Consider the following 22,717-nt stretch of genomic DNA (forward strand, 5'->3'; position numbering starts at 1 on the left):
ACTATGACTGTTTGCACAATCACAGTGCAATGATTGTTAATTAAACCAAAGGTCATACCTTGCTCTTTCTTTACTACTTTTTCTAATAGAAGAAGATGATGTGGTTCGTCCATAATATAGATCTTGTGATTTGTCCTCTGCACTAAGGGAACTGAAATGATACAAGGTATTTTTATACTGTTAGAATAGGCCAATAGAGTTGTTCCACCTTCAAAGCACAGCAAGTATATTTTATGAGAAATAAAATATTACAGGTTGAACCTCTCTAGTCCGGCTACATCAGTGGTCTGGCATGATTTAATTCTATGTTTTTTATGCTTTATCTACTTACTTCCTTGTATCAATACAGTAAAAATGTGTAACAACACTAACATTTTGTTATGAAAAGAGCTAGAAAGCCTTGGCTAGGCAGCATTGTAAGTGTTGTTCCATTTATTCGCCTGGGAGAGATAAAAATAAAAAGAGACCTGCTCGCTACAATATTGACCTCCTGTTCAGCAAATTCTCTGGTACGGCACCAATAAGGTACAGAGGGTGCCAGACTAGAGAGGTTCAACCTGTATTTAGTGATCTTGATTAATTACTAAATAGTGAAAAATCCTGTGACCCATATAAAGAAAACTGGACAGTATAATGCCTTCAGGGTGCTACCAGGGTACGGGGTTGTGACAACAACGGCAAAGAAAGAATATCTGATCGAATTAGGGACCTGCAAAGAGCACTGAGGATTAGCTTGTAATAGGTGATCTCAGAGATCTTTATATCATTGACAATTTAAAAAAGGGAACATAACAGAGATCTATTTGATGACAACAGAGAGGTGGGTTTGGGGTTTGCAAAATATTGACAGAACCTTCTCTAATCTGGGAGACTGTTTAGATTAAATTATTTTCAGACTACCAATTTCCTGAGTTCATATGTAACAGAGTTTGTTAGATGGTCTTTAATTTAAGTAGGAAAGAGGTGGACATCAGTTTTTGACATTACTGCACCACAAATGTAGAAGGCCACCAGAGAGTATGATGCTTGGCTGTTTCTTGCTTTTGGGGACATACTGCTTTAAACCTCATGAATTTGGTTGGGGAAGAAGTTCAGCAAATTCATGGGCCTCATTGCAATTCTGAGACAGGTACTAAGCTTTGAGAGCCTGGTAATCAATGCAGATAGCATGCTCTCCTAAATCCTTGGGAGCCCCTCCATCAAGAATTGGAGCTAAATTGAAAATTTTCACGGCTCACTTTTCTAAATGTAACAAACTCAAGTGAACAATTCTGTGCTGTTTAAAGAAAAATATATCAAAATTCAGAGTTTATAAAATGCAAAACCTTTGGCTCCTGAAAAAGGAAGCACAATGTTAAGGTTAACCTAGAAAGATCTCACTCACAATAGAAGGTCAAAGTTGCAGTACTGTTGGGCTATGAGAATGGAGAGGGGAAAAAGGCAAGTTATTTTAATGAAATGTAATCTTTCCAAAGCAAATCTGACTCACGCTTCTGGTAGTTTAGCATTAACTAAAATTATAGCACGATGATCATTAAGCTCTTGTATACTCAGTTCCTCCAAAGACAAAAGTTTCACTCCAGGCTTTACCTACAGGAAAATTAGATTAAAAGAAAAGAAATTTTATTCTATTAAAAGGTGAATGCAAAAGCTTATTTTGAAAAATGAAAGTTAAAAAGAATCATTTAAGATTCCGAATCTTTTAACAATGTAGCTGAGAACTCAAAATTACAACCACATATAAAAATAAAATACATAAAAATCAGTTGCTTCTTCACTTACCTGCCACTGAAAAGCCACTTTACAAATAATTTCATTTGTAATTGTTGTTATTACTAGTATATAATCCAAAACTAGTTCAGAATAAAGACAGGTTCACACAATCCAGGGTGGGATTTTTAAAACCATTCAAGTGATTTAGGAGCACAAACCCATTGACTTTCAATAGGACTTGTGCTCATAACATACTTGGGCATTTTTGAGAATCCCACCCACAGTTAAGACAGCAACAGATGACAAAGTATGGAGTGGTCCTTCTAGAAAGGCCATTTTATGGGAAAGAGGGTTGTACAAAGCACATTTTGGTCTGTTATATTCACATCCTGTTAATTCCTTTTGTGAAAAAACAACAACATAGTTATTTAGATGACAGATTAATATATTATACTAGTAGCTGAAAGCCCGTGTTTGGATATGGCAGTTGGGTCAAGTAATACACTATCTGTGCAGTTTCCCACATAACCAATGAATTGTTCCATGCAAATTAACTGTAGAGTAAGGGTGGTGACTGGTTGAGTTACCTCTGATATCTCAATGGTCGAGGACTCTTGGCATGGCATAGATTCATGCCTTACTGTGACTGAATATCTCATAGGTATAATTAGTAACGTAAAAATGGCTGTGAACTTCAGAACTGTACACTAGCAGACCATGAATCACAGGGATGACGGAACCTGGTGATATTCTGAACAAAAAGAGTTCTTAACCATGCTTGTTGCTGTTTCCATTGCTTCATACCGACTCAGTAGACACTAGGCTTCAGAGTGACACTCAGAAAGACAATCTTATTATACAAATTGTAGTGAAAAAGAGCAGGAGAGGAGCCAAGTATCTCAGGAGGGATCTGAAAAAGGAGACAGTAGTTGCAAAGCACTAACGGTCAGCGGGAAGATTCTAGATATGGGGACAGCATGGGAAAAGATGTGGGTTTATTTGCCAAAGAAGGTGATCAAAAGAGTGACAAAGTGCACTAAGCTGGCACAGCACAGGACAGGAGAAGGGAGCAAGGTGATTCAAGGGACCAGATCCTGGTCCCTGCTATGACTCCTTTGTATTCTGGAGGCATAACAGGGCCATAAACCCAATACTTAGTCTGAAGGAGTGAAAAGTCAGGCCTTGCATAGACTTTTAAATAATACTTAAAATAATTTACCTGACCATAATCATAGAACCCATCAGTAATTATATTACTGGATGATAAGTACCCCATTTGGCTGTATTTTTGGGAAAGGTTGTTATCAAGTAGCTTGTCCAGAGCTCCTTCACTGAAGTTATTTTTGCGCCCTGTTGACAAGTTAATTTCTTCCAGGATGTCTAAAGCACTGTTCAACAAAATAGAAACAATTGTTCAATTAATGTGACTAATCCATCATTAAGTACTAATTAATTAATTACTACACAGTACAGAGATGGCACTTTGCACTGCTATTCTGGAGACACATTTATTTTCAATCCTAGCCTCCTGCCCCTTGGGCCAGCAGGAGGCTGTGAATGGGGTGCAGCATTCTGTCTGTAGCAAAAAACATCCTTCATATTACTCACAAGCAAAATCCATTCATCTAGCCAGTTAAGTAGGAGTATTAAGAAGAAGGGGCGTTCTAGTTAATTCTAAGTCAGAAGGATGTTGACTGTGTTAGAGATCTTGAAAATAAGGGGAGTGTAAAAGTAGAGAAAACAGAAGGATAATCTGAACTCATATAAGAACCTGGTGAGTTAACTATGTATTATGTATATTTTATAGTACAAAATAACCAAATATACAATTCCACAGAAGAGTTACGGTTCTTCCATAAGCCTTGCAGGCTAACACAGCTAACTCAGATGCTGATGTATGGATATTGTAGAGTCCTTGTAGAGAAAGAAAAGAGTAATTATCTTGCACGACACTCCTTTTTGTGATGCTTCAGCACAACTATGTTTACTTAGGACCTGGAAGCAAAATTCAGCCTTTGTGTAATGTGTGCAAATCCATTCTTTACAGATGATTTGTGACCACTGAAATGAGATGAAAAATGGTCAGAGTGCTCATGGGGAAAGTCTCGTGCTGAATCTAACCAATTGTACAATAAAGAATTTTTGAGATTTTATGCTGTGTGAAAGAAGAGTTTCTCTGTTTCTACCACAGAGTCTGCTATGTTTTGATCAGCAGATTTGACCTGAGTGGCATACTACCTGACCAATCCAGGCTGTTTTTGCACAGTGTCTGGTACAAGTGACAACCACAGAAGAAATGTCAAGTGCCTTTGCAGAGAAAATCAAACAGATTCAGACTGAACTGCCTGCTTTTGTGGGTGCAGGATGATATCTAGTAGGTACAAACTTCCCAGGTTAAATTTAGGCCAGTGATGTTTGCTGAGGTACTAGAAGTACTGGGAATTCTTCAAGCCACAACCTGTGTTTCAGACCTATGTCCTCCTGCGTGGTGAACACCAGGGAAGAACTGGATGCATTGTTGATAGAGATGATCAATGCCTCCCTTAGGAAAGGCAGGCTGCGGCTTTTATATGGAAAGCCGTTGTCCAACCATTACTTGTTAATGGCACTTGAGCTGACAAGCTGTCCAACTACTGTCCAGTAATCTTCCATTTTTCTTTAAGATTATCATGAAGGTGATGGAAAGACAGCTCTCTGAGCAATTAGACATGTCATATTTCCCTGGCCTTTAACAATCTGTGCATAGGCTTTCAATATTGTTGACCATGAGCTGTTGTTCACTCACCAGTGAAGCCTAGCAGGAGCTGATCTTCAGTAGCTTCATTCCCCCCCTATCAGGGAAGTTCAAGGTGTTAACTGTGGGAAATTGTTTTTCTGCCCCAATGATTTTCTGATGGGGAATTCTTGCCCCACTTTCCTCTTCAATGTGGATATATTAAGAGGTTTAAGGAGGTGTTGGCTACAGTATTGTATACTGAGGACACTCAATTTAATGCACCTGATCCAAAGCCTATTTGGTCAATGGAAGTATTTTCATTGACTTCAGTGGGCTTTGGATGAGGCCTTATATGTCTATTTCATCTGACTCAGTCAGTGCTTCCTAACCAAGCATTTGGCTGAGAATGGGACAAGGATGAGGGCTAATTGGCTGATGCTCAATCCAAGTAAGACAGAAGCAATGCTGCTAGTAATACTGGACAAGTAGTGGGAAAATATAACAAAGACAATATCTGCCCTTCATTCATTGCCAGAATTTGAAGTCTAGGATTACTGCACCATCCCCAGCTGCTATTAGAAGAATATATACTTGAAGTGATCAGAACAGTTTTTTTCATCTATATCCAGTCAGGAGATTGCAACCATTGCAACCTTATTGCTGTCATGTGTACCATTGTCACCTTGAGATTAAATTTACCCTAGTGCACTCTACATGGGGTTACACCTTAAATCAACTTGGAAACTGTAGCTCAAGCAGAATGTTGTATCTCATTGGTTAGGTGGAGTTTCCCATCAGGAGCACATTACAGTAGTGTTCCATGTGAGCTGCAGTGGCTGCCTGTTGGTTTCAGGGTGGTGTTAAAGGATTTGGCTTTCATCATTTGGTTTGTAGCTGGGGTGGGTATTGTTCCCTTCCTAAGTCTGGGGAGACTGTTGCATTTATTTTGTTGGTATTTGCTTGATTGTACTTTATATATAACAAAGGCACTCAGAACCCTGGATAGGCACTTTTATGTACACATCTCAATATATAAAAATTCTGTTGACCTCAATGGGACTGCACTTCCTCACATTTGGCCCATAGTGCTAATCTCAATTGTACATGGCCTTTGCATGGTGGGCCCTAAGTTTTGTTGATATAAGTTTACCTTTAATGTTAAACAGAGTTTTATTAAGTTCCGTCATAGTAACAATACTGAGAATGCTTCCGTAACTTCAGGCAGGCAGGCAGGCCCCATTTCAAGCTATTTTCTTCTAGTATAGTTGACATGTAGAATCTATAACTTTCCTTCTGAAATAAACATTACGTTGTGAAACTAATTTAGTTTTTTAAAATGCACAATTAACTCTGGCATAAAATCAAAAATATACAAACAGCAGCTCTGTTAGTATTTTCATCCAAACCACGCCCTCTACGCCCTGACACTTTCTACTCACCCTAGCCTGCAAAGTTCAACTGCTGTTAGTTCATCGCTTGCACAAACCATAACTGCCCAACAGGCATTTCTTCTGACTTCATCATTCTTAGAATGTAGCAATTTAACGAGTGGTTCAAGTCCACTTGCATTTCTTAACTAAAAAGAGACACAAAAACATTTGTCATGTAGTTATGTTCAACCCACTGAGGAAAGTTTGTGCAAGCCTCTCTGAAACACTCAAGTCCTGAAGAGAAGCTATGCGGGTGGATGGAAGGGACTGGCAGAATGTCCACACACAAGCTTTCTGCATCTATTGGACACTCCAAATAGAAAAAGAAGCTTAAGGGTGGGCTGGAAAAATACACATACCCATTCTATCTCCAGTCTCTTAGTCATTATACTCTAAAAATTGTACAGAATGTACATCCCAAGGTTGCCCTGGAGAGTTGTACAGCATTCTCAGAGTTCTGATGCCTCCTGGCAACTAATTTACATCACAATATATATTAATTTGTGTTATCTTGTATGTGTGCCATAGCCTCATTAACACCCGTTTTTCTGAGGTGCTCCAATACGTCTTCCAAATACTCATGGAAATATCAGTCATTCAAATTTTCAGGGGGAAATATGTTCTAAGTATATAGATATAGATAAATGGATAAGCCCAGGCCCCATATTTCCTGACCTGACCAGATGCCTTGACCCTTGAGAAGGTTTTGTATTTATGGGATGTGTATGTGAAAGAAGAATCAAAACACGGCCATTGATAAATAGGTAGGCACAGGTTCACTTACTGGGTCTGACTGACCAAAGGATTAATTATCTTCTCCATGAATTATGTTTACAAGAGTCATGTCCAACTCTCCTAATAGAGGGTTAATCACTGTGCCACAAGGGCCTGGAAGGTGGATAGTAAAACAATAGGAGAAGCTTCCGAGCTTCAAAAAGGTCCTTTTGGGGCGATAAATTAATTTTAAATGTTTCTGAATGTTGGTGGTCAAGTTTCATAGGGAGTGAAAGCTCACTGAAATCACTGGAGCTTCACCGGAGATAAACTTGGCCCATTCAGCTTTATGTATATGTACAGCGATTAAATGAAGATTACAGAGGGTCCTCTATATTTCAGTTTTTCCAAGTGCTCATGCCAAACTGAACTAAGCTTATATGAATGAGAATTTATCTATTAAGGAGACACAAACTGATTTACTTTATATAAAATAAAGGATTTTTTCAGACACACATATTAAATTGTGTTGGTCCCAACGTCCAAAACATAAACATTAGTTTTATTTAAAAAAAAGTAAATATAATAAATATCCACAGAGCAGATAAAAGGTAATGTAAGACTTACCTCAGTTCTTGCATCAGCATCACAACCAAATGCAGCCACAGTGAGTGTTGCTTTGCTTTGTACCAGGCTGTTGGTAGATTGCAGTGGTTCTACAATTGCATTCATAACACCATGGATGCTGAGACGTAATGGCTCCTGCGTGGCCATATTTGTTAGTACTGTAGCTGCATTAGCAACAGTCCCATCTCTCTTAGCACTCAGGACATTTATTAATGGCTCGATTCCTTCAGCTTCAGCAACAGCACTAGTTAAATTGGGGTGAGGGGAAATCTCTATTACTTCAAAGCCAAATATATATATTTTTAAACTTAAAGTATTTACAAACCAAATCAATATTTTATCTCAAAAAGAACATAAAACGTTAAAAAAACCCAGCAGTAATTATTTGTACAACTCTGAATTACAGTATATAAATGCACCTAACGTGAAAAATACTCTGATACCAGTAATACATTTCATTCATTGTGTGGAGTTGAGGAAAGCACAGTGCAAACAGATGACAAAGAGCCAGACATTCCTGAGTTCTAATGACAGCTCAGACATGGATTCCTTCTGAGGCCTAGAGGAAAAGACTTATGGCCTGATTTTTAAAGATGCTGAACACCTGCAACTCCATTTCCAGTCAAGGAGATCTGCAGATGCTCAGCACCTCTGAAAAATCAAGTCCTTAACCCTCTAGCTCTGTAAAATGGGGATTACAGTGCATAAAGTGATAACTGATATATTTTTTCTGGTATAACTCCCTGGATGGCATTAAGCCAATACAGCAGCCCTCTTCCACCCCTTCTCAGTGCCCAATGTATATTGCGGGCAGGTGGGGAACATGGTCAAAACATGCTGAGCTCCAGAAATCTACAGCAGGTGAAGGGACCCTTGGGAGGTCATTGCAGTGGAAACATAGTTTAAAATGTAGCAGCTCAAAACTAAATTGTGGGCCAACTCAATCATCGTCTGCCCCAAGGATGGGGACACTGAGAGGGAATGGAAGAGGGCTGCTGTGCTGGCTTTATGCCACCCAGGGAATCCCTGACACTGAGACATCTTCCGGTGTATCACGGAGAAAAAATTATAACCACTGAACCATGGAACAGGTGAACATGGTTGAACCATGTGCAGAGTGAGAGCACTGATTGTGCTCTCTCTTACACCAATTTTACACTAATGTAACCCTGTAGATGTCATTGGCATTGCACCTGATTGATACTAGCATAAATGAGATCAGAATCAGGCATTAAGGGGGTAAAGACAGCAGAAGAATCATCCAGACTTGAAAAGTTTCTTGTTAATCATAATTCTGCAATGGTAAGATGGTTGGAAATACTAGAAAACCAGGTGAACACTTAGAATATTGACTTGTAGGATTCCTAAATAACTTTGAATCTGAAGCCCAAGTTGTAGAAGAACTGATATCTAATCTTCTAGGAAACCATCTCTAACAAAAGGAGCTATGCGCAAACCATGAAATAAGGCCAATATAGGCAATGCCATCATATCATCCCCCTATCTAACATCCAGGAGAAAAAAAATCCTGAAAGTAGCAGCTGACATTACCTATTAAGGTACTAAAATCCTGATTTTTCCTGATCTGAGCCCTCAAGAGAGAAGTTGGATTGGATGGGACAGAAATGCTGCGATTCTCAGCAAAGCTCTGAGTTGCTCATGTTGAAAATGCGTACATTTTCTAGGCTACAAACTCACTATTGAACCCTTTTGGGAAAACTGTGTTTACTTCCCTAAGGGTATGTCTATACTACATGCCAGATCGGTGGGCAGCGATCGATCCAGCAGGGGTCAATTTATCGCATCTAGTCTAGCGACCCGAGCGCTCTCCCATCGACTCCTCTACTCCACTGCTGCGAGTACAGGCAGAGTCAACGTGGGAGTGGCAGCAGTTGACTCACTGCAGTGAAGACACCGTGGTGAGATCTAAATATGTTGACTTCAGCTACGTTATTCACGTAGCTGAAGTTGTGTAATTTAGATCAATCACACCCCTCTAGTGTAGACCAGGCCTAAGTGTCCTAGAGAAAAGAAGAGGATTGATAGGATAGGACTATATCTTACTTCCTTCAAACATGTTGGGATGGTTATTCTTTCTATAGCTTCAGATTTATTCCCCTTGTTCTCTGGGATCCCCCACCCTCTGCTAAACTGGGGATGGATTTCTAATTTCTCCTGCTCTAATGTGCATTCTCCTTTTTTCTTATGGTTAATATCAATGTTACTGGTTCTTGCACTATTACAGAGTAGCAGAAATCACTGTGAGAATTGAATTCTTTTTCTTATAAGTTTGTATATGTATATCAACTGACTTGAGGCATATGCCCAATTTACTATTTTTTCTTAGTAATTTTACATTGGTATGATCTGTTTGTTAAACAAAAGTTGGCAATGCTGTTAACAGGAAATACGCAGATGGCAATCTAATTTTCCTTGTGCTTTCTTATTTTTATATCTTTACAGAAATACATATTCTTTAAAAACTGTAAACTCCCTATTACAGGATCATATCCACATTGCTACTGCAACAGAAGAGTTTATAGTTTTTTATTAGCTTTGGTAAATTTCTGTCAACATATTAACAACAGAAATCTGGATGTGCTGCTCTCCTTTTAGCCATAACAAGAATCTGGTGAATGGATCTTGCCAAAAATCTCTCAGGTAGTTCTCCCAATTATAAAACAATCATATACCTAAAATTATCAAGTAGACCAGAAGTATTCATGCCATGCAGGTGTGTCAAGCTATTGATAAAAACATATATGAGCACCACAGATCTTTCCACCCTGCAATCTCATTCAGAACATAAGACCTCTAAATTTCAATCCCAGGTTCCATTTTTGTAAAAATATATTCTGAAGCTTGGTATCTTTGTTTTTGCTGGTCCCAGAATCTAATCAAGGCTAACATGGAATAGACTGAAAAAATATCCAGTAAAAATTACACCAGCAGGCAACAGGAATTGAGTGTATGAAACATCTTGCAGGATCAGAATTTACCAGGAGCTCGAACACTAAGGGGAAATATTGTATCCAGCCCCGCATAGGTACGTAAGTGTGGGTTTGCAGGGGAGGTGGAGTCCACTGATTTGATTAGGGTGCTAGCCTGGGAATTGTGAGACCTCAGTTTAATTCCTTACTTTTCCACAGTCTTCCCACGTGACCTTGGGAAAGTTATTTAGGGTATGTCTACAATATAAGTGAAGATTGTAACTACTTATACAGCTTCTATTACTGTAGTATCAGAGCCTCCCCGTCGTTAATGGATTTATTCTTCCAACACCCTATGAGATAGGGGAGTACTATTATCCTCTTTTTGCAGATGGAGATCTGTGACACAAGTGAAGGTGTGATTGTAGCACACAATTAGGCTTACTCATGCTAGTTTTAGTCTAGCTCTAGGACAGGTAACAATAGTCATGTGGATATGTCGGCACAGGCTAGAACCTAAGTATGTACCCAGGTGGCCAGTGGGCTTGTAGTTGCACAGCTAGCCCGTGCTGTCATATCTACACTACTATTGTTACTTGTGCTAGCTTTATTAAAGCTAATACAATTATTTTTAAAGAATAGCATTGTAAGTCCTGAAAATTCAGATGTAAGGATACAATTAAAAGACATCCATACAGGTTAAAATAAGGAAAAGCAGACTTAAGTAGTGCTGGTCAGGAATTTTTCGATTAACCTTTTTTTTGTCAAAAAATACCAAATCATCAAAATTGAAACTGTTCACAAAACAGTGTCAGTTTCAATGAAGCTCTTGACTTGAAAAAATGTTGGAAAAAACTAGAACAATATATGGTTGTCATTTAGTCAGTTTTTTAATCCATTTCATGCATGCCATATTAATTTTGTATTGTTCTAGTTTGAAATTGTCAAAATGTTTCATTTTGACATTTTCAAAACAAAAAATTCTGGTTTTCCCATTCAAAATGACATTTTGTGTTTGAATTTAAACTAATTAGGATGAAAAAAAGTCTTAGAAATAAAAAAAGTCATAATCATATCAAACTTCTGAAAGTTTTGAAAATTTTCATTTTATCAATGCCCAAACGATTTCAACATTTTGACTTTTCATCCTGATTCAGGATGGTAAAAATGTTCAAACTCTCAAAAATATTTCAGGGACAGGAAAACAGTTTCCTGCCCCACTCTAGAATTAAGGCCCCCAAATAATCTTAACTCTGGCCTGTAGTGATGCCATTCTATAAACATACAATTACGATTAATACATTTTAGTGTTTGTGTTCCCAGATTAGATAAAACTGATTTTAAAGACATTTTTTTCTTTTTTCCCTTCACGGTATCACTACAGGGGAGAATCATGATCTGACACTAAGTACTAAATTTCATAAAGGACCCATTTTAAAATGAATTTTAACTCAAATAAATTGACAGATTTACTTGTAAAATCTGTCCCTGCACTACATCTAGGGGGCGCAGCTCCACACCACTGCTTATGCAGGGCTGTGCTTTATTGGCACTCATGAGATAAATTAAAAAGTAATTTTATCTTGTGCCACTTCCATCACTACCCTACATCTTTTCATAGGTTCTTATGCTGCACTCCATCCAGAGTGGGATTTCACTCAATTACAGCTCAGAAAAAATCAAATGCTATCTTCTCACACAGGGACACTGAACTCCTTATGGACTTCATTTTCAAAATGTTTGTAATTTGTGTGCAAAATTACCGTGATTGTGTGTGAGGTGCTTAGCTGGCCATTTATGCATGCATATACCTAATTTTCATGCATAATTGCCTAATTTTATGCATAATTTATGTGCATCTTATTACACAAACTCATTTTTTAAAATCAGGCCCTATATATGTCAAATCATATGACTTCATTTCCACACTAGGCATTTCTGATCTAGCTCAATTACACAATTTCTGACTCTAAAACAACTTCAAAGCCCAAGAAAACAGCAGCAATGCAGAACTCTGAAACCCTCACAAAGGATATTCTTTTTTCCTCTTTTTTAATGTTGTGCTTTGTGGAATCTTTATTTGTCTTGTCATATAATCAGAATAACTAATCACAGAAGTATATATGCAATACACATCTCTTACGGTTATCATAATCTTCACCTATAATAATTTCCTAAAGCAACTTATTAATATAAATTAATTTACCATGTACAGTATCACTTAAATAACTCTCATTGTTTTCAGTGATGTACAAGAGAGATTAATGCTGATTTATGTATTATGTGTGTACCTTGCTCCCTGATTGGGGCCACTATATGCTACCACAATGCAAATAATAAGTTTACAATTTTGATATCTGTAAACAAGAAATATTCATTCACTGGTTCAGGCCCAAAAACTCTGTTCCTGTTTTTGTTAGTGACAGGTACCTGGTTAAAAAGACAATAAACCTAGCAGTCCTGAGGCAACCAGGTCTTAAGCTCCCTTGGTTGGCAGGGACTGGAACAGCTGACCCATTTAGAAGCCCATTGATGCATTCTAATATCTGTCATTAAATTTACCTGAAATAGTTAGAAAGAACTCAATTATAACACGATAGTATATTGAAATTCACATCCATGTTACATGAGGAGATGGTAGTGAACCCCTTATTTAGACTGCCTCTCTTTACATAATAAAAGATTTTGCAATCTTTTTTGGAGGAGCTCTAACACCTCCATTATTTGCATAAGGGCTTTGAAATGCAGCAGAGAGAAAGGCCTTTGGTTAGAAAACGGCCTTTTCTTTGTTCCTTGAAATTCCATTTATGTTTAGCTTGCCTGTATTGCTCAGGAAAATGATAGTAGCATGAACATTCTAAGCAGAAGCAACAGATACTGCAATGGGAACTTCTGAGAGTTGCCAGAGGAGCTGCAGCATTGCGGGTCAGGAGAGAAGAGGAAAAAACCACACCAAGTTCCCCAAAACTACCTCTTGGACCCAGCATCTAAGTGGCCCATCTCCTCTTTTGGGGGCACCAAATAAGGGTAAGAGCTTCCCCAGACCAGGAGAAGGAAACAGAGTTATGCCACCAGGCCAGTCTTCCAGACATCCAGCACCTGGCCTTAGAGCTCATCCTCCTTTCTGGGATCACAGCCTTGTCCTGCCAACAGTTAATGTAACTCAGATAGTAGTAGTCTGTGCTGCTACACAGAAGGTTCAAAACCTGCTGTTGGTGCATGATGGAGGGACTGTTACAGAATTTGTTTTTCCCTTTAAAACAAACTGAGAAATGACATATAAAATACTATGGTAAAAGAACATTATTAAATCTGCATAGTCAAGCACTCAGTAATTAGGAAATGCCAGAATTAAGGCTGCCTGTGCAACCTTAGTTCTAAACCCTTGAACACATGCATTATGATGAAATCTTTAATTACATGAACACATACTCTTTTTCCAGCAGGACCCCTGCAACATTCAGTGTACACAATGGTTTCACAAGAGGGATGAATTAAGATTGCATGGACAACTGTAAATCTGCCATTTCCTAATTGTCACTGTTTAGCTTTGCAACCGAAACAAAGTTATTTTAATACAGTTGTTATATTCAAGAACATCAGAAAATTTGCCTCATCAGATTATTTACTAAAATTTAAATGTACTATTCAGAAAGCGCTGGCATCTTTAATTCATTAAAAAAATTCACCACGATGAGAAATTGTATCTTAATGTGTATTACTGAATAGCCTATCAATGGCATGCAGTAATAAAAGGGTAGGTATACCCTTCAGTGTTATATGAAAAACAAGTTTGACTCCCAACCCTGATAGTCTCCAATCTGGAAGGAAACAGTTTCTTGTCATTCAGTGGGAGCTCAATGTTGTCAGTTAAGGATTGTTATCTATCAGCTCTGAAGGTAGTCCCAGTCCTCTGCAGCTAGCAAGGACAGTGATCATCACATTGCAAGGGCTTGAGGGAAAGAGGGTGTTATGGCACAACAGATTTTGCCATCTTCCATTGGATAGGGTCTGTACATAATCGTTATCCTTCCAATTTAGACTCTCTCTTTCCTGTTTGGAATCATTTTTGACATGTATAATTACTACACAAATGCCTCCTCCAGATTAGGTACTCGGGAGGCCTGTATCTCAGAGTGGTATGGCGTCAAAAATGATAGAACATTTAGAAAACCTGACCTATGAGGAAAGGTTAAAAAACTGAGTATGTTCATTCATGAGAAAAGAAGACTGAGGGGAGACCTATTAACAGTCTTCAAATATGTTAAAAGTTGTTATAAAGAGGATGGTGATCAATCATCCATCATTGGAGGGTTTTAAGAACAGGTTGGACAAACACCTGTCAGGGATGGTATAAATTTACTTGGTCATGCCTCCGCGCAGGGGGCTGGACTTGACTTCTTGAGGTCCATTCCAGCCCTACATTTCTATGATTCTATGGTTTCTGTGGGATGGAGGAAGATGAACAAATTTTCTGTGGCATAACAGAGTTCTCTGTCGCCAACATGTCCCTAAATTGTTTCAGAGCTGAATTGTCATCGGAAGATGAACAACAATGAGTCAAAAACAGAAAAGTCACCAACAAAGGGTAACTCCTCTGTACCATCAAAGAACTCTGCAGTAAGCAGTGCTTGTTAGCAATGCAGCTACAGTAACCCTATCTAAGAGGAGAGACTCCTCCATATAGCCAGACATTTGTGTGTCACATGAAAAAAAAACAGCATTTGGTTGAGGTAATACCTCTTATACTGCACAAAGGAAGGTAATCTGAATTTTTACCTCAGGTGTCTTTGTGTCTGTCACCTGACATCATCTTAAGGTTGCAGATGATTACCCATTCCTGAAAGCTATTATGGTATTAGATTTCAATTGTGTTTTTTTTTTAAAGAAATTTAGAGTGATGCATTTTCTAGTTTTGAATGGAAGTTACTGCTTCACTTCTAGTTTATTAGTGCAATTTTACAGACTTTATTGGGCCAAACCAAATCAATTTAAGTTACATTCCATCACAATGTGGTTATACACAGACTGAACTGCTTTCGGTAGAGACTATTCTTTCTTTCCTCTCTGAAAAGCACCTATAAGAACAATAAAACCAAACTAAAACAGTAAGATGTTCAGGGCAAGGACCAACTGTGTTTGTTTTGTACAATGCCTAGCAGAATAGAGTCTTTGGGTGCAAATGTAAAAATAATATTTAACAGCTAAACCAAACAAAAATCTGTCTACTTTTAAACCTAATAGTACCACAAGAAATGATTCATTCTGATTGTCACTAGGGGTCAGTATTAAGACATATTACCTTCATACAATACAGCTAGTGAAATTCTGCTATAGGTTCCTCTTTCAGGGGTACAAACTTCAGTTATAAGAGAGACATTTAAACTAGGAAAAACAATAAAATCTGTAATATTATAAATGATCACACACCACTGTTTTAAAATATAGCCCTCAGAAGAGATCTTGCAATTGTACGCATACTCAACAATAGATCAAGTATTTTCTTATGTATTTTTGTACATTGATACTTCTACGTTAATTTTAAAGATTATCTTGTATGGTAATAACTCTTTCATTTTAATCTAACTTGTGTGAGTCAGACCCAATCTATGATTTGAGAGAGACTAGGGCTTTTTTTTAACTTTCCTTTCTCTTATAGCTTCCACCATCAGGAACTCCCTAGCACACTTTTAACAGAAAACCAAATAAAATAGAACATATTAAAAATTAAAAGATCTGTACAATATAGTTTTATGGTTTTACCGTTTAATGTGGATGCGGGGCAGGGCACTAGCTGGGCTACTGATGAAGAGATACATTCCAAATGTAAACAAACAGGTTACTTAACGTTTGTTCCATTGACAGCTATGCATATTTAAATTCTAGTCGTCTGTATCATCGCTGGATATTGAAAGCACTTCTTTAAAAACAGTGGGCTGGACTGGGACCCGGGCCCTCCATCTCCACTGGTTCCCAGTCCAGGACCCTGTCTGATGAAATGCTATCAGGACTCACCCAACAGAAAGTCTAATCTACTGCCCTGGGCTACTTCCTACCTCTGTCCCTTCAGTTCAAGGATGGCCCCATAGTCCGAACAATCTATAGGGGCTCAACTCAGGAAAGGTCCATTTTATTATTTATAAAGCATTGTCCAGATACAGTGGACCAATAGTTAAGCTGGGTCAGCAGACCAAAGAATTTCAACAGAGGCTTGATCCAATGCCCACTGAAATTAATGGTGGAACTCCCCTTGACTTTAGAGGGCACTGGATCATGGTCTAGATGAGCCTTGTTGACAAGCAGCAAGTTCCTGATCTGGACCTTATAGCCTAAGGTCCAGACCCTGCAAACACTTATACATATAAGTAAAAAGGTGCTCAGGTACTACAGTTATAGAGGCCATACAGTTACCTAGATGTATAGAATTTTACCAACATGAGTAGCTCTCCTGAGTTCAATTAAAAATGAAAATGAAAATGAAAATTTTTAAATCTTTTAGTCTGATAACTTTGCTCTTCTTGGGATGATATTCTGTGATCTCCAGAATCCTGATGTATTATTTAGAAGATCCCTGGCAAGCCAGTAGTGGTCACCCAGACTTGTGTTCTATCACATAAGAAATAATGCATATACTACAACTCTCTTCAACCCTTGATGCAGCCTCAGTAACCTGTTTTTCTCCCTCCTCCCCCAAATAAATCTTTAGCTGAAAACTCTATATTTTGCACGTACAACAAACTATAAAAAATATACATTTTGGATAATATCCTTTTTTTTGTTGATAGTGTGAATGATTTAGCATGGCTGTTAAATCTTAAATCTATTTAAGAGCTTATTTCTTCCTTGATGATAACTCTAGTAGATGCCAAAATTCAGATGTAACCAGCATTACTAAGACAACTATAAAATGATATATATACACAACACTCAAGATAGGAGAGAGAGTCAGATCAGTTTATGCCTTACCAGCTTGTATATTTAACATGTTTTAAGCTCACATTACCTCAGAGTGTATCTAACTAGTTTCATTTCACTTTTAGTAATTGTCTATAATATGGCTAGGTTATCCTATAAAAATGAAAGGCAATAAGATAGAGATATATTTTAAAAGGTTAATATAAGAATAGAGCCATATAGGCTCTAAAATGAGTTGTCCAGGATGGAATAATTTCTTTTCGTGTCCAATAGATGGCAGTGATGTTATAAATTAATAGTAAAACTTTGCTGAAATATAATACCTAAGAAACCCTTGTGAACTTAGAGCTAGTTCTACTAGCACTAGTATATTTTGGGATTTTTGCATAATTTATATTATTGAGGTGTTATGGATTTCACGGAGACGGGACGCTTTATAAATAGCCAGATTTAACAGACTCTTTCGTGCAATTTATTTGACAATAGCATTTTGGTGTTCAAGTGACTGTATGGAACTTCATAGTTATAAAAATCAGTATTGCCTATTGTAATAGAGTGCTTGGAGGGCCAGGGGGCCTACTGGTTGGAGCACCTGACTTCTGGCTCCTTGCTTCCCTGGCAGAGGTGCATCAGTCCTTAGGAAGGTGTGGTAGGGGGACCCGGGCCCTCCATCTCCACTGGGTCCCAGTCCAGGACCCTGTCTGATGAAATGCTATCAGGACTCACCCAACAGAAAGTCTAATCTACTGCCCTGGGCTACTTTCTACCTCTGTCCCTTCAGTTCAAGGATGGCCCCATAGCCCGAACAACCTATAGGGGCTCAACTCAAGTAGCACCTCTTGTGGACCCCTTCCAGCTTCCTGCCACAGTCTCAGGTCCATTTGCCCAGCACAGACGTAAGATTAAAGGGGCCCAAAATGTCTTTATAGTTCAATCACACAGTTCTCTCATGGTTAGGTGTTCCTTCAAGGGTGCCACTTAGGGTGGGTTCCCCGTAGAGGAGCACCTGCCCTCCCCGCAGTTTCATACCATATTGCAATTTTACAAACAGGGGTGATGCTGGGGGGGTCCTGCGGGGGCTATCGCCACCCCAAAATTTGCTTTAGCTCCCCCATAGTCACCTGTCCCAGAGCTGGGTGCCCGGCCTGCTGCTCTCCAGCTGCCCAGCTCCTGCCACCACTGCAGTATCTCCTTTTTTGCAAAGCTGATCCATGGCTGCAGGGTGCTTGAGGAGCTCACCTGATGTTAGAGGAGGCCATGCCTGAGTGGGTCTTTGCTGAGCTGGGATGGAGGGACAGGGAGCCTGTCTGTGCTGGTGCTTCTGGCTCAGGAGTGGGAGATTCGGCGTGTTCAGGCTCCTGAATGCTCAGCTTAAAAAGACAATGCTTTGACACACTCAGGCACACACACACAGTCTCCCACACACCCCTACCCCACATGCTCTCTCTCTCACAGTCTCCCTCACATACTCCCCCAACACTCACTCTCTCTCTCTCTCTCTCTCACACACACACACACAAAACCTCCAACATTCAGTCTCCGACACACAGTCTCCCTCAATACACACACTCTCTCTTGCATTCCCCAACACACACACATACACACAGAGTCTCTCTTATACACTCTACCCAACACACACATTCTCTCACACACAGTTGTATTACTGTTGTTGTTGTTATTTCTTGGTACTTCCTGTCAAAATGTGCAATGCACATATATTCTCTAATTTAATCTTTCAAAGTTCACTAATTATTACAGTACTGTTATTTTTATTTTTGACTGCTCTGTGCCTTTCATAATTTTATTTCTCTTTTATGCTTAAATTTAATTCTTTGAATAGTGAGTTCTAAAATGCCTAACCAGTCCTGGCTGGAGTAATTACAATTATTACTTTTATTACCATATTGTGCTTTGTCATTCATTATTTAAAGTGATACAATCAAATAATTGTATCCTTTCTAGAATGTAAATTTAGTGTGTACTCACCTTAGCAGTGCAAATATTAAAAAAATTAGCTAAACATATCACTTTAGACACTGGGCAGATGAAGGTCGCTTATTTTCAAACTGTATTTTAATTATAGCTGTAAAATAACCTAAAATTCATATAAAAATAAATGTGGTTCCAAGTCTGATACTAATAGTAATAATGGAGTCAAATGTTAGTGAGTCACATACATAGAATCATACACTCGTAAGGCTCGAAGGGACCTCATCTATTCAAGTCCCCTGCACTCATGGCAGGATTAAGTATTATCACGTGATTGTAATTGGTAAACATAAATTCCAAAATAATTTGAAGAATAAATTCCCATTCTTAATAAAAGAGGAAAAAACTTAATCATGAACGTTAGAATTAAGTAAATATATTTTTAGTGGGGTGCAAAACAATTGACTAAAATAGAGTAGTTAATGGCAGTAACACAGAGAAAGGAAGCAGATTTTATTTATTTTTAAATAAGTTATTGTACAAAGATAGTGTACAAAGGTTCCAAAACTGATACCTCAAAGTGTGGGATTGGGAATATCTTGCTGTATTATCACTTGATTATTCTAAACTTACATATAAACTTAAAGTATGGCTTTAATTGGTGTTTCTATATATTTTTCTTTCTTTATATAGGCATTAGATACAGTGCTCCTGTGTCAGCTAATTTCTAAGTTATCTGCAAAAAAAATAAAATTAGTGTTTTCAGGTGCCTAAGTAGCCCCTGGAATCGTGGTTAAAGTTGCCCCCCTGAAATGGCGCCCCTGTGTTTCTTGGTCTCCTTAACAGTCTCCTTTGGTCAGAGATGCTGTGCTTCTTCCCCCATGGCTGCCCCAGCTGCCAGGCTTCTAGTAATGCTAGTAATACAGTCAGTAATGCTACAGGGAAGCAGCTAGCATCTGCTTCTTTGCCAGTTAGCCGTGAACTGAGCCAGGTTCTCGCCTTTTCTTCTTCCTACTTGCCTAGCTCTGCAGTTATAAGAGGACACGGCTAGCTGGTCTCATAGGTTTTCTTTAACCCTTTTCGTGTTGGTGTCAGGTTTCTTGGCTTTATCATGTATAGCCCCCTTTATTAGGGTGGCTATTCCTGCATTCCCAGAATACCACAATTCCGGTACTTCCAAGAACAGTATGGACCTGCTCCTGCTGGTGTGACCCCATTTCCACCAGCGTGAGCTTGGATGTATGGTGTGGAAGAAGCCATGCTGCATAGGGGAAGAGGGCACCCTTTTTAATGAAATCTGTAAGAGGGGCTGCAGTTCATTAGGGACTTTGTATGCTCACCCACTGTTAGAGTCACTTGAATGTAGGGATAAGATTTTACATTACCATGCATACATCATAACAGAATGATGCCTGGGGTCAACTCTGGGTTTGGGACTACCGAGCTCCGCAGCAGGGTCTGAGCGCACCCTGGGTCCGCAAGCCCCACCACATCTATCCATTCACTCTTTGGATCTGGTCAGCTTTGTAGGGTTTCCTTGTCAAGCTCAGTCTCCTAGGGTCCAAAACTTCTCAAAGCTGCACTCCATATAGAGGCAATCTCGAAACCAGTGCCCTGGAAGACCACATGCAAAACACCTGTCTAGGTCTTTGCTGTTATGATTGGGCCTTCCTCTGGGTATTTGGGAGGTCCCTGTGCATGGGATCCCTCTAGTTCAGGGACCAGTGATATTCCCTTCTTAAACTCTAGTGGGTTGGCAGTTTTGCAGTCTGAGGTGTCGGTCAAAGGCTCTTCACTTTTGGTCCAGCATATCCATGGGCCTCTTGATCATCAGGCCACTCCTGAGTCCAGGTGAGGGGGGAGTAGGTTGAAGCCCCTCAAGATGCTCGCTTCTATGGCCCGCTCCTTCATTTGGCAGTGTTAGACCCTTGGTCCCAGCAGGTCCATGGTGGAGTGTTAGTATCAGGTCTTGGCAACCAGATAATTTTCCATGAGACAAACAGTGTTTCCATGAGACAGTCAGGGTTTTGGAATGATGTCACATCACCCATTGTTTTCCTCCAGCAGGCAGTATCTGCGTGAACTGTTCAAATAGGACAAGCCTGAACATCTATCCTCATCTCATCATTTCTGGGTAACCGGGTGGGGTCTTGGTTCCAGAGAGCACCGCTCATTGCAGAAGTGTTGCTGGCACATCTCTTCCACAATGTCCCAGGCATCAATGGCTGCCTTGACCTGAGCATACTCTCGGGCCACAACAGGGTCTCTAAAGGACGATACAGTTGTGCCATCCCAGTTAGGCATGGAGCCAGCAAAACAGCTTTTTGGTTTAGGGGCCATAGCCACTTGCTCAAAGATTTCAAGGAAGGCTTCAGGATTGTCATTAGGTGGCAGCTTGGTAAGCCTGACTGGCAGTGGCCATGGCTAGGTTGAGTTTCACTGGCACCGCTGTATCAGATGGCTGTAGTATCATGACCACCTGCTGTACCAGTTGCTGCTGCTGCTGGACTGCTAAATTGTGAATCAAAAGCTGCTGCTGGTTGGCCATTTGTTGGAACATTTGTTGCTGATGATGATTATGCGCATTCTGATTGGCCATTCATTTTGGCAGCTGATCCATCTCCATTAAGCTATGGGAGGAGGTATTTTCATGAAGGTGTTTCCCCCTGTGCCCAGACTTCCTTATCAAGGACTAGGGCATCTGCCTTCATTCTCTACCGATTTTGTAATAGGGAGCATGGAGGGCCAGGTGGCCTAATGATTGGAACACCTGACTTCTGGGCCCTTGCTTCCCTAGCAAAGGTGCCTCAGTCCTTAAGAAGGGACCCTATGGAAGCAACACTTCCCAGCAAAGAGTCTAAGTCCACTGCCCTGGGCTACTTCCCACCGCTGTCCCTTCAATTTGGGGTGTGGCCACTATAGTCCAAATAGTCTGTAGAGGCTCAATTCAAGTAGCATCCCATTGTGGACCTTTAGCAGCATTTTGCCACAGCCTTAGGTACCTCCGGGCAGGGCAGACACAAAATTGGAGGGGCCTAACTCCAAAATGTCTCTATAGTTCAATCACACCGTTCACTCACTGCTGGATGCTCCTTGGTCTCCTCAGCAGTCTTCCTCAGTCAAGGACGCAGTGCTTCTTCCCCAGTGGCTACCCCTCTTTAAGTTAGCCACTATGCTGTTCTTGTAACACAAACATTTATATGTTGCTTGGCTTTATGGTTGAACACTCTGGGGGCTTATAAGAAGGAATTAATTCATAACTAATAAAATTGTTTTATTCTCATTAGTGCCACTTGTGACTAGAATAGCCTCAACATGATTACACAGCAAATTCACATTATTTTAAAGAAATATCTGCATTCCCAGTAAACGTACTTACTTTCAGTGGTTTACAAGTGAGACAAAAAACAAAAACAAAACTAAAACCAAACATGATTGCTGTGTAATCATGTTGAGGCTATTCTAGTCACAAGTGGGACTAATGAGAATAAAACAATTTTATTAGTTATGTATTAGTTGTATATGTATATGTATTAGTTCCTTCTTATAAGCCCCCAGAGTGTTAAACCATAAAGCAAACAAACCATGTTCTAGGACAAATATCGATTACACTATCTCAGGCTGGATATTTTTTTCAAATTAAAAAAAGGGTTAGTGGGTTTTTTTAGTTATATGAATATAAAACAAATAGGGGCCATATTCTCAGCTGGTGAGCTGGAGCTATGCTGATTTGTATCAGCAAA

General features: G+C 39.4%; 1 protein-coding gene across 3 annotated transcripts in view; it reads right to left on the reverse strand.

Annotated features, from left to right (window-relative positions):
- Window positions 1-22,717, reverse strand: part of ARMC3 (armadillo repeat containing 3) — an 89,781-nt gene that overhangs the window by 17,954 nt on the left and 49,110 nt on the right. For all 3 annotated transcript variants that reach the window (XM_030550375.1, XM_030550374.1, XM_030550373.1), the window contains 5 exons: window positions 7,201-7,444; window positions 5,869-6,005; window positions 2,933-3,101; window positions 1,490-1,590; window positions 59-151 (listed from right to left, as the gene is read on the reverse strand). In XM_030550375.1, the coding sequence (XP_030406235.1) occupies window positions 59-151; window positions 1,490-1,590; window positions 2,933-3,101; window positions 5,869-6,005; window positions 7,201-7,444 (744 nt within the window). The remainder of the gene's footprint in view (window positions 1-58; window positions 152-1,489; window positions 1,591-2,932; window positions 3,102-5,868; window positions 6,006-7,200; window positions 7,445-22,717) is intronic.

The sequence above is a fragment of the Gopherus evgoodei genome, chromosome 2 (genome assembly GCF_007399415.2).
Source record: "Gopherus evgoodei ecotype Sinaloan lineage chromosome 2, rGopEvg1_v1.p, whole genome shotgun sequence".
Taxonomy (NCBI): Eukaryota; Metazoa; Chordata; order Testudines; family Testudinidae; genus Gopherus; species Gopherus evgoodei.